At 39.7% G+C, this 12,661-nt stretch overlaps 1 protein-coding gene and 1 pseudogene across 1 annotated transcript; both read left to right on the top strand.

The window, feature by feature from the left end:
- The first annotated feature begins 1 nt into the window (after position 1).
- Positions 2-2,425, top strand: LOC132168035 (cytochrome P450 89A2-like). The gene is made up of 2 exons (XM_059579101.1): positions 2-1,579; positions 2,336-2,425. Exon 1 carries the CDS (start codon positions 2-4, stop codon positions 1,556-1,558), a length of 1,557 nt encoding a protein of 518 aa, XP_059435084.1. The 3' UTR covers positions 1,559-1,579; positions 2,336-2,425.
- A 5,946-nt stretch (positions 2,426-8,371) lies between these two features.
- LOC132167615 (cytochrome P450 89A2-like) lies at positions 8,372-12,314 on the top strand (annotated as a pseudogene).
- The last annotated feature ends 347 nt before the right edge of the window (positions 12,315-12,661 follow it).

The following is a 12,661-nucleotide window of genomic DNA, read 5'->3' as shown; positions in this document are numbered from 1 at the left end:
CATGGAGGCCTGGTTCCTCATCCTCATCTCCCTCTGCATTTCAGTCCTACTCAACCGTCTGATTGTCGCCAAGAAAAGCTCCAAAACCCAGCAGCTCCCTCCCGGACCCTTCACCGTCCCCATCCTCGGCGGAATCCTATGGCTCCGCAAGTCCTCCGAGCTCGAGCCTATCATCCGCAACCTCCACGTCAGGTACGGGCCCATGTTCACGCTCCAAATGGGCAAGCACCCGGCCATCTACGTGGCCAACAGAGACCTCGCCCACAAAGCACTCGTCCAAAACGGCGCCGTATTCGCTAACCGCCCCGCAGCCCTTCCCATCAGTAAGATCCACTCCTGCAACCAGCACAACATCACCACCGGGTTCTACGGCCCCACATGGCGCATCCTCCGCCGCAACCTCACCTCCGAGATCCTAAACCCTTCGCGCGTCAAGTCCTACTCTCGCGCCCGCAAGTGGGTTTTGGACATCCTTCTCAACCGCCTTATATCTCACTCCACGACGGAGTCCGGCAACGTTAATCCAGTCGTTCTGATTGACCATTTCGGATACGCCATGTTTTGCTTGTTGGTACTCATGTGTTTCGGGGACAAGCTCAGCGAGACCCAGATAAAGGAAATCGAAAACGCGCAGCGTCACTTGCTTTTGGGCTTTAGCCGCTTTAACATGCTCAATTTTTGGCCGACGCTTGGGAAGATAATATTCCGTAAGCGTTGGGAGGAGTTTTGGAAGCTTCGGAGATCCCAGAACGATGTACTGATGCCTTTGATAGAAGCGAGGAGGAGAGCGAAGCAGGAAAGGGCAAGCAAGGCAAAAGAGGACGACGTAGACACAAATGATGAGTTTGTGGTGTCGTACGTGGACACGTTGTTGGATTTGGAGTTGCTGGACGAGAAGAGGAAGCTTGAAGACGGGGAAATCATTGGCTTGTGCTCGGAGTTTCTCGACGCGGGCACGGACACTACATCCACGGCGTTGCAGTGGATAATGGCGAATTTGGTGAAATACCCACACGTCCAAGAGAGGGTTTGGGCAGAGATTAAAGGGGTCGTTGTGGGAGATGGAGAGAAGGAGGTGAAGGAGGAGGATTTGCATAAGTTGCCGTATTTGAAGGCGGTGGTTTTGGAGGGTTTAAGGCGGCACCCACCTGCGCATTTCTTGCTGCCACATGCGGTGACGGAGGATGTGGTCTTGGACGGCTACTTGGTGCCCAATAATGCCAGTTTGAATTTCTTGGTGGCGGATATGGGATGGGACCCCAAGGTGTGGGAGGATCCCATGGCGTTCAAGCCTGAAAGGTTTCTGAGTGGTGGTGGAGGGGAAGTCTTTGATATAACGGGAAGCAGAGAGATCAAGATGATGCCTTTTGGGGCAGGGAGGAGAATTTGTCCAGGAGTTGGCTTGGCCATGCTTCATTTGGAATATTTTGTGGCCAATTTGGTATGGAATTTTGATTGGAAAGCTGTGGATGGAGATGAGGTTGATTTGTCAGAGAAGCAGGAGTTCACCGTGGTGATGAAGTACCCATTGAAGGCCCATCTATCTCCCAGGTTTTGAATGGTCTGGTTGATTTTCTTGGTAAGATGTCAATGTCAACTTTGAATCAAACTCTACAGCTATATTAAATGAAGGAATGAAAGCCTGAGTGTCTTTGTGTGGCTCTGGCTCTGGCTCTATGTGTTTTTCTTTCAACAGACCTATGCTTTACCATAAGTTCGTTGGCTCCTTCCTATGATGGATTGTCTTAGTGTTCTTTGTTTGTATGCATTTGTATTTGGAAATAAATACCAAGATTGCGGGAATTTTTTTGCTTGTTCTACTATGTCTTCTTATTAATTTTTCCATGTAATTAATTTAAAGAAATGTTTTCATAGGACTATAATCTTTTATATTGAAAGGTAAAAAGGAATTACAGTGAAAAATGCATTACTTTTAGTAATAGTACCATGTCAAGGAGTATGTATTTGAGAGTGTGTAGCCTTTCTCAATTTTAAAAACTTGCTTGGTTGATGAGATATATACGGGCTGGGATGAGTGCTGATGTGGGGACTAAGGATGTGGAAGATGAAATCAATGAAGGCCCATTTTATGCAAATCGGATGGAGTACTACAATTTATACTGTTTGGAAGCAAAAAAACAATGTTAGACAAGGAAATCAAATCCTTAAAGAGGAGAAAATTGTTTTACAAATGAAGTGGGAGGTTAGATCACCTGTTATTGCTATTGGGAGTTTAAGTGATCAAGGGAGAATGAAGAACTTTGTGGTAGTTGTGGCTGATTCTGTTTTGAGTTGTCTGTATATGGTATTCTGAGTGTTTTTTTTTTTTTTGCAGAACTTGAATATTGCTGCAGGCTAGATTGATGGCAGAGATGGGTGTAAAGTGTTTCTGCAGAGTTGAAACCGCAGTTTTGTGTTTGGTTGTATGTTGTCAAAATTGGAGGGGTTTCATTTATCCAAAAAAAAGAAAAAGAAAAAAAAAAGGCATTACTTTAAGGGTGAGTTTTATTAAATGTATATAAGCTTTTTTATTTTATTTTTTCCTATTCAAAGTGGGGAAGGGGAAAGGGATTACAAGAAAATAAAAAACAAAGTCGAAAGAACCTTCAGAAGAGTAGTCGGGAATGGGTCAAATGAATGACCCAGCCCATCAACCAAACTGAAACGGCCAATAAGGCTAAAAAATATGGCAAGATTCTGTAAACGGAACAAAACTCATCAAGGTTAACATTACGACCATCAATGCTAGGTAGAAGAAACCAAATCCGATCATCAGTAGTTGGTAAAGAGAGGAAGAATTCTGTCAAAAAATGAAAAAGCGACTAGTTCAAGGAACTAGCTAGAAAATAGAAACACAATGAACATAAAATTACAAGGAAAAATAAAAGAAAAGCAAATAAAATCTCAGAATAGCAATACTAGAGATGGACAAGGCGAAGGAAGGCGGCCTGACCCGATGTGTGGAAGCCATTGACCGGCGCATCAGGACCACCCGCCGACTATTGTAGTCAGGAGGCGGGGAAAAGCCACAAAAGCGGTCGGCAGTAGTGGTGAGTTTTATCAAAGGTATATAAGCTCTTGACTTTTACCAAAGCGTGAGTTTTACCTAGTGTCTTACATAGGTTAAATATAATATTAAGGAAAAATTACAGTTTACCCCCTCCACCCCAAAGTTGTCAGCGATTTGCAATTCAACATCCAAAGTTTCAATTTTTGCAATTCACCTTCCTAAAGTTTCAATTTTTTTCAATTCAGGCATTCCATCAATCAAAGCCGCTTTGATTGACGGAACAGAGATCACGTGCGACGCACGTGATCACTTTACGCGTTTTAGTACCGAAAATACCCCCATCAACATTACCACCCTCACTCACGCCCTAACCCAGCTGACCCACGCCCAACCCAACCCAACCCAACCATTTAGGCTTTACTTACTTTAAACAACAAATAAATAAGTCACACTGTCAAAGCCGAAGCACGCACGGGGTGAAGAAGCTGCTAACCCACGAGAGAAAGGGACGCGACAGAGGGAGAACCCACCTCCTCGACAGCCCATCGACAACCTGCGCGACAACCACTCGAGAACCACCCAAAGTTTGAACTTTTGCGCATTTGTGTAGGACGAGGTAAGTTTTTGCCTTTTTGAATTCGTAAATTTGCACCGAACTGTGTAGTAGAAAACTAAGGCTTTTGGTAAATTGGGGTTTTCGTGAGGGGGTTTTTTATTTGGTTATCCCTAACTCTGTGATGTTGATTTATTGTTAACAAAAAATGTTTTCTATTGTATTTGGATTTATTGTGAAGAGAGAGAGAAACGATGGAGTATACCTCAACTTCTGGAGTTTCATCTTCACCGCATAGGCTTTGCTACTGTGAGCGGCCGATGGTTGTAAAAACAGTTTAAACAGAGCACAATTTCGGGAGGAGGTTTATGGGTTGCGAAAATTACAAGGCACGTTTTATGTTTATGATGAGTATTGCGAAAATTTGGGCAAGTTCTTCAAACACATAATTTCTTGTTTAGGGTTGTAATTTTCGTTGTGGGTTCTTTAGGATTTAGGATAAGTATTGATAATTTATTGTTTTAATTTCTTGTTTATGGTTTTAATTTTTGTTGTTGGTTATGTGTTTAGGTTGAGTACTGATAATTAGGGTTTAGGGTTATGGTTGTGGGTTCTTTGTTTAGTTCTTTGTTTAGGGTTTAGGGAAATTTGTAGGGAAGAGTGCTTTCAATCTACGCACATAAGTGGTTTGAACATGTCATACTTCTCGCGCATAGCTTTTATTGTCAATATATAAGAGCATCCAGAAGGTTTATGTATTTTAAAATTTTATGAGTAATGGTTTAGGCGTGATGCTTGTGTAATGGTAGAAAACCATTTAATGGTAGAAAACCATTTAGCTATCGAATTTTATGTGTAATGGTTTTTCAACTACACTATTGAATTTTATCATATTCGATAGTGTAGTTGAAAAAAAAAATGATTGTGAAAAAATTTCACCATTTAGCTATTTTAAATGTAAAATTTGTTGTACATGAATTCTGACCATTATGTTATATAAATAAGACTGTAATTAAAGTTCCAACTATTATGTACTCACTAGTTTAATTTTGAGTGAAAATCCTAATTAAGAGGGAATGTCATTAACTGTTTTTGTCATTATAAACTAATATTTTATGTGTTTAGGTTGGTGATTAATATTTGTTTACTATTTTACAGATCAACCGAGATTGTGGTTACTTTGAATGGATTGATCCTGAGTTGTGTACGAAATGTAAAAGGGTTGGAACTTGGTTCTGGCGAAAGCATAAAAAATTGTTGTCAGAAGCAAAACGGTGTGAAAACATGGTTGAAGTTGAAGTCAGTAAGGTGAAGATAGAAATGGAGAGAGAAAATCTGTGTGTGAAAGTGGAAATGGATAAAGAAATTGCCCGGTATCAAAAGGAAGTAGAGATTGGGGAGATCAAACTCCATGCAGTTAAGAAGAATTACCAAACAATTCTAGCGTGTTCCTGGGTAATTTGTTTAAGTGTCATTTTCATTTTGTTGTTTGGATACACTCAAGTGGTCCGTATGAATGCAAGCTTGACCGTTTGAAGTTGAACTGATGTGTGTGTAAGTTTGAGATCATATTGTGTTTTTTTATGTTTGTGTCATTTTGGGAGCATAATGAGTTACTTTGTTTAGGGTTTAGGGAGAACAATGTGGTATTTTGTACTTATGTAATTGTGGGAGCACAATGTCGTATGTTGTAGAGTTGTGTAATTCTAGAAGCTTATCTAAAATGTAATGTAGTTTTTAATGAATTTATTAGTTGCTATATGAATGTAAATTCCTGTTTTATGTAAACATGAATTGTGTGTATGCCATGCATTTGACCATAAAGTCACTCGGTATATTGAGTTTGATTTTTTACCTATAAAAAAACATTTATCATTACAATTGATGCACCTTATTACAAAATTCTCCTCCGCACATATAATTTAAATGGGTGATATAATGACGATTTACTAGAGAATTATAATGCTCGTGCCTGATAATTCAAATACCGACTTGCAAATTAGCAAAAAGGAAAACCTATACCATAAAAAAGAAATCAAGGTAAATCTATACCCTTTTGTAACGATTTTATGAATTACAATCTAAGTACCTTCACATCATAAACAAAAAGAAAAAGAAAAAAAATTTGCAGCAAGTAACTAAGCCTGCAACACATTCACAATTTCCATAAAAAATATGTCCATATTTCCAACCTACTTTTAACCAGGTAAAAACTAAGTACCTTCACATCGTAAACAAAAAAAATCTGCAGCAAGTAACTAAGCCTACAATACATTCACAATTTCCATAAAAAATATGTCAATATTTCCAACCTACTTCCAACCACGTAAAAACTATGTACCTTCACATCGTAAACAAAAAAAAAAAAATTTGCAGCAAGTAACTAAGTCTACAACACATTCACAATTTCCATAAAAAATATGTCCATATTTCCAACCTACTTCCATCCAGGTAAAAACTATGTATCTTCACATCATAAACAAAAAAAAATCTACAGCAAGTAACTAAGCCTGCAACACATTCACAATTTCCATAAATAATATGTCTATATTTCCAACCTACTTCCAACCAGGTAAAAACTATGTACCTTCACATCATAAACAAAAAAAAATCTGCAGCAAGTAACTAATCCTGCAACACATTCACAATTTTCATAAAAAATATGTTCATATTTCCAACCTACTTCCATCCAGGTAAAAACTATGTACCTTGACATTGTAAAAAAAAAAACATTTGCAGCAAGTAACTAAGCCTGCAACACATTCACAATTTCCATAAAAAAACATGTCAATATTTCCAACCTACTTCCAACCAGGTAAAAACTATGTACCTTCACATTGTAAACAAAAAAAAATCTGCAGCAAGTAACTAAGCCTGCAACACATTCACAATTTCCATAAAAATATGTCCATATTTCCAACCTACTTCCAACCAAGTGAAAACTTATCCATAAACTTTACCAACTTCCAACCACATATATTGTTATCCATATACATTACCAACATCTAACCACATATATTGTTATCCATACATATTACAAATGAAAATCACATATATTGTTATCCATACACATTACCAATTTCCAGAGACACTAACAATTTAACAAAAAATGTAACATATCAAAACAACAAAAAACACATAAGGCTAATTGTCCATGACTTTAGGGCTTCCATTGTGGATTGAGCCGTTTTCTTTTGGCTTCCATAATTTTAATACCTTTTTTCTACTGTTGTTGCAATGCGTTTTTCTTTCAACTTTGCAATAGTATCAGACTTTGCTGCAGCACCAGTACCTGCAGTTGTAGCACTAGTAGGTGTAGCTATACCACTTCTGCCTGCAACACTAATGCCTACACCACCTCTGCCTGCACCACTTCTACCTGCAACACTAATGCATACACCACCTTTGCCTGCACCACTTCTGCCTCCACCTCCTCTCACTGCGAAACTTCTGCCTCAACCACCTCGAACTGCAAATCCCCCTCCCCCCCTAATTTTAGCCCATCTAGGTCCACCACCCATAGTTTTCTGTCCAGTTCCACCACCTCCAGTTTTAGGCCCTGCACGTGAAGGTTGAGTTACAGCAGGGACCTTTTCAGTGAGGTCAATATATACAGGAGCCTTTGTAGGTGTATTACGAAAAATACCTCTAATCCTATCAGATGTATGAGTCCTTGATGTAGAACCTCATGTGACCATTATATGAATTTTTATATCTTCTGTACCTTCCATCCTGCCCCATGCTGGAGATAAGATAATTCTTGCCCCAAGTTCAAAGGGGGCGAGATTGCTATATTGGTCTTCAACAGGTGGAGTGTTGCTCCGCCTTTTTTTTTTCTTCTGATTTTTGTTTTTCAGGATTAGTAATAAGAATTGATTAATGTTAATGTGAAGAAATTAGTTTTACTTTATATATAAAAGACAAAAAAAAAAAAAAAAAGGAGGGAGAAATTCATCTGTTTTTTTTAAATAAAAAATAAAAGTAAAGAAAGTTGTTTGTAGCATTATGTTGCGATTCTAATGGTTCAAAGAAAGTTGGATTTGTGGGGTGTATGTGTGAGATTCATATGACCCACAAATTTAATGATAATTTTGAAAAATAAGAAAAATAATAAGAGAAAAATTAGAAGAGAAAATCTAGCATTTTTCTTATGTTGTAGCCTAATTACCTTTTTTTATTAGTTCTGGTACTTTTTTTTTAAAAAAAAATCGGACATTGTGGTGATTGAAACGTCATGAGAATCAACGTTTGGTCCAATTGTCGTGTTACTAGATAAGCGAAAGTAGCTAAGCTCATCATTCTCGCAAAAACCTAAGAGTATTTTTTTATGAGATAATCCCTTAAAAATTAATTTTCACTCTCACAATTTTATTTATTTATAGTTCTGGCAATTTTCAGTAGGGGTAAAAAGACGGTTACGATTAGCGGTTATTAGTTAAAACCTCTAACCGTAACTGCCTAAGCGATTAGCAAAATTCATTAACTGTTAACCAGCCGTTAGTGGTTAGTAACTATAATAACCACTAACATTTTTTAAAATAAAACAATTAAAAAAAAATCAAAATGATTCGTTTCTATTATAATATAATAATAGCAACACCATATCTAAATTTTTATATATATTTAAAATTTTAAACACAAAAAAGATATTATTTCATATATATATATATATATATATATATGGCAGTGCAATCGCATTAAAAGCAGTTAACGTGGTTCAGGCTTTGGTTTTCGTTGGGGAATATATATATAAAGAGAGTGGGCCGGTTGTTGACTTGTTGCTATTACTCACTTTTGGTCTCCTTTCTAATCATAAGAGATGAGACTAGAAACATGGAGGCCTGGTTCGTCATCCTCATCTCCCTCTGCATTTCAGTCCTACTCAACCGTCTGATTGTCGCCAAGAAAAGCTCCAAAACCCAGCAGCTCCCTCCCGGACCCTTCACCGTCCCCATCCTCGGCGGAATCCTATGGGTCCGCAAGTCCTTCTCCGAGCTCGAGCCTATCATCCGCAACCTCCACGTCAGGTACGGGCCCATGGTCACGCTCCAAATCGGCAAGCACCAGGCCATCTTCGTGGCCAACAGAGACCTCGCCCACAAAGCACTCGTCCAAAACGGCGCCGTATTCGCTGACCGCCCCCCAGCCCTCCCCATCAGTAAGATCATCTCCTGCAACCAGCACAACATCAGCTCCGCGTTCTACGGCCCCACATGGCGCATCCTCTGCCGCAACCTCACCTCCGAGATCCTAAACCCTTCGCGCGTCAAGTCCTATGTTAGGGGTTTAATAATAGATGTATTTTATTAAAATACCTTAGGATAATATGTTATCTTTATAGATAACATTAGATTAGAGATTATCATTTAAATATTAAAGATCAGTATTATTATTAGAGCGTCAAGTCCTATGTTAGGGTTTAATAATAGATGTATTTTACGATTAAAATACCTTAGGATAATATGTTATCTTTATAGATAACATTAGATTAGAGATTAGCATTTAAATATTAGAGATAAGTATTATCATTAGAGTAGTTAATGTAATTTAAATATTAGGGATAAACATTATCAATAGTTTATTCTAATTAGTCTGAAAATTAATCACAAACCTTGAGTTTGAAAATGGTTTTTTAGGGTTTTCTCAAAATTTAAAAGATCTAGGTTCCTTAAAATCTAAGGTCTAGATTCCCTCAAAACCTATAATCTATCCCCGTTACGTATTCACTTAACATTTGGTATCAGAGCCGCTATCTTGTTCAATGGCGAATCCAAGGCTGGATCGACTTGAGCAGCAGCTTGGTAACCTCATGACTATGGTTGAAGGCTTTATGAAGAAGATGGAAGATTCAAAAAAACACTATCTGCATTGATTGCCAAATTTGACGATGGTTCAACTGATAACAACAATAAACTTCATTGCTACGAGCAGCCACAAATGGTGCTACCGCCATATCCCATGCTATCACTATAATCCCAGCCACTGATGGAGTCCTAACCAACTAAAACCATCCACAACGTTGTCAAATTGCAAGATCCATCCCAATGTCATTACATTGCACGGTCAACTATTAAACAGCAAAGGCAGGATAAAATGAAGGAATGTTCATTGTACGTAGCCAAAACAAGGCAACCATGTCCACCCTGTGCTCCATTGCAAGCGCTTCGTCGCCATCCTGTATCACATAACAACAGGCAGTCCAATGTTCATTGGTAGCGGCAAGTGAGTGGGCTTGTGCAAATTTGGACGCTTGATGACAAAGAATTGATCCCACCTCTTGAACGGCCACCAAGGGAATGCCTGAAACGAGTAACGATGGAAGAAAAGAATTTCAAGACCTTGAGGACAAGGTCTCCTTAAGGGGAATAGAATGTTAGGAGTTTAATAAAGATGTATTTTATGATTAAAATACCTTAGGATAATATGTTATCTTTATAGATAACATTAGATTAGAGATTAGCATTTAAATATTAGAGATAAGTATTATTATTAGAATAGTTAGTATAATTTAAATCTTAGGGATAAATATTATCAGTAGTTTATTCTAATTAGTCTTTTATTTTATTATGCATTGTAATTGTCCATTTAAAGACATCCAGCTCATTAATGAAAAGAATCAGAAAATTAATCACAAACCGTAAGTTTGAAAATGGTTTTTTAGATTTCTTCAAAATCTAAAAGATCTAAGTTCCTTAGAATCTAAGGTCTAGGTTCCTCAAAACCTATAATCTATTCTCGTTATGTAACATCCTACTCTTGCGCCCGCAAGTGGGTCTTGGACATCTTATCAACCGCCTTATATCTCACTCCACGACGGACTCCGGCAACGTTAACCCTGTCGTTCTGATTGACCATTTCCAATACGCCATGTTTTGCTTGGTGGTACTCATGTGTTTCGGGGACAAGCTCAGCGAGACCCAGATAAAGGAAATCGAAAACGCGCAGCATCACTTGCTTTTGGGCTTTAGCCGCTTTAACATGCTCAATTTTTGGCCGACGATTGGAAAGATAATATTCCGTAAGCGTTGGGAGGAGTTTTGGAAGGTTCGGAGATCCCTGGACGATGTACTGATGCCTGTGATAGAAGCGAGGAAGAGAGCGAAGCAGGAAAGGGCAAGCAAGGCAAAAGAGGACGACGTAGACACAGATGATGAGTTTGTGGAGTCGTACGTGGACACGTTGTTGGATTTGGAGTTGCCGGAGGCGAAGAGGAAGCTTGAAGAGGGGGAAATGATTAGCTTGTGCTCGGAGTTTCTCAACGCGGGGACGGACACAACACCCACGGCGTTGCAGTGGATAATGGCGAATTTGGTGAAATACCCACACGTCCAAGAGAGGGTTTTGGCAGAGATTAAAGGGGTCGTTGTGGGGGATGGAGAGAAGGAGGTGAAGGAGGAGGATTTGCACAAGTTGCCGTATTTGAAGGTAGTGGTTTTGGAGGGTTTAAGGCGGCACCCACCTGGGCATTTCGTGCTGCCACATGCGGTGACAGAGGATGTGGTCTTGCACGGCTACTTGGTGCCCAAAAATGGCAGTTTGAATTTCATGGTGGCGGATATGGGATGGGACCCCAAGGTTTGGGAGGATCCGATGGCTTTCAAGCCTGAGAGATTCTTGAGTGGTGGAGGAGGGAAAGTGTTTGATATAACGGGAAACAGGGAAATAAAGATGATGCCTTTTGGGGCAGGGAGGAGGATTTGTCCTGCTTCTGGTTTAGCAATGCTTCATTTGGAGTATTTTGTAGCCAATTTGGTATGGAATTTCGAGTGGAAGGCTGTGGGTGGAGATGAGGAGGTTGATTTGTCAGAGAAGCAGGAGTTCACCGCGGTGATGAAGTACCCATTGAAGGCCCATCTTGTTGGAAGTTGCCTTGAATTAATCAAGCCATGAATCCCACATGGGTCAAATGGTTGGTGGAGTTCACCAACCAAGCCGTCAAAGCAATAGTGAAAGGTTGTTGCACCAACCAAGCCGTCGGATGAATAGTGCATGGTTGTTGCACCAACCATTGTCACCAACCATTCTCACCAACCCTTGTGCTCCTATATAAGGAAGGCTGCAGAAGAGAGTAAATCATCTCTGAATCCCTTAAAAGAGATCCCAAGGAAGAGCTTCTTCAATGTAAGGAAGAGAGAAGAGAGCTAGGGAGGGGAGGGGATGGGCAAGAGAGTGAGTGTTTTGTCCTTAATTCAATTATCACTTGTATTGAGATGAGCGTGTGAGGCTTTTCTCTGGGTAAAGTGTATTTTGGTGGTATGGGCATGTACTGTGAGTTGTAAAAATTTGCTCATAGTGGAACTCTCTTGTTGGTGGACGTAGGCCAGATTTTGGGCTGAACCACGTAAACTCTTTGTGTACAGGTGCGATTGGTGTGTGTTTCTCGTGTGTTTTCCTTCCAAACTTGTCTTTCACATAAAGGGCTGGTGGGAAATTGGTTGCTAATTATTATCAATTTCCTAACAATTGGTATCAGAGCAAGGTTGCGGAGAAATGCAGTCCTTGAAGTTTGAGATTGAAAGGCTTGACGGAGTGTGGGAGTACTGTCCACAGATGGAGTATGGAGCACTGTCTACGGACGGAGTGCTGTTCAAGGACGGAGTACGTAGCACTGTTCACAAGCAAAGGTACTGTTCATGGAGATACTGTTCACGAGGCACTGTTCACGGAGTACTGATCAGAAGTACTAGATACATGTGTTGTTCAGAGGTTAAAGAAAGGAGCAGGTTCGGCAAGTTGCTCCAAAAACGCTAATAGTGTTTCTCTCGCTGCAGTGAGAGATGATTATGATGATGCTCTTTGATAAAGGCATGTACATCCTCTAGCATAACTGCTAAAAATGTCAGGATAATGGATGTGTTCTATTAGCGGGTCCACAATTGCATACGGGACATTGGTTTGGTCTTTGATGTCAGGTATGTGGTGGAAAAGGGTGTCGATGGCTGATGAACTTCCGAGGGAACCAAACATGGAAGTTGCACCATATTTTTCAGCAGGATTTTTTTTCGACATGTGCCGGAAAGGAAAATTCTTAGAATGGTTTAATTCTAAGTGCATGTGCTCTTTATGGTGGAGCATGATAATTCTTGTAGAATTATGAC

Source organism: Corylus avellana, chromosome ca1, assembly GCF_901000735.1.
Source record: "Corylus avellana chromosome ca1, CavTom2PMs-1.0".
NCBI classification, from domain to species: Eukaryota; Viridiplantae; Streptophyta; class Magnoliopsida; order Fagales; family Betulaceae; genus Corylus; species Corylus avellana.
This window is presented reverse-complemented; position numbering and strand designations above follow the sequence as displayed.

Bases quoted from the DNA above. Each gene is read 5' to 3' on its own strand.
- LOC132168035 (XM_059579101.1), top strand. From the start codon at position 2: ATGGAGGCCTGGTTCCTCATCCTCATCTCCCTCTGCATTTCAGTCCTA.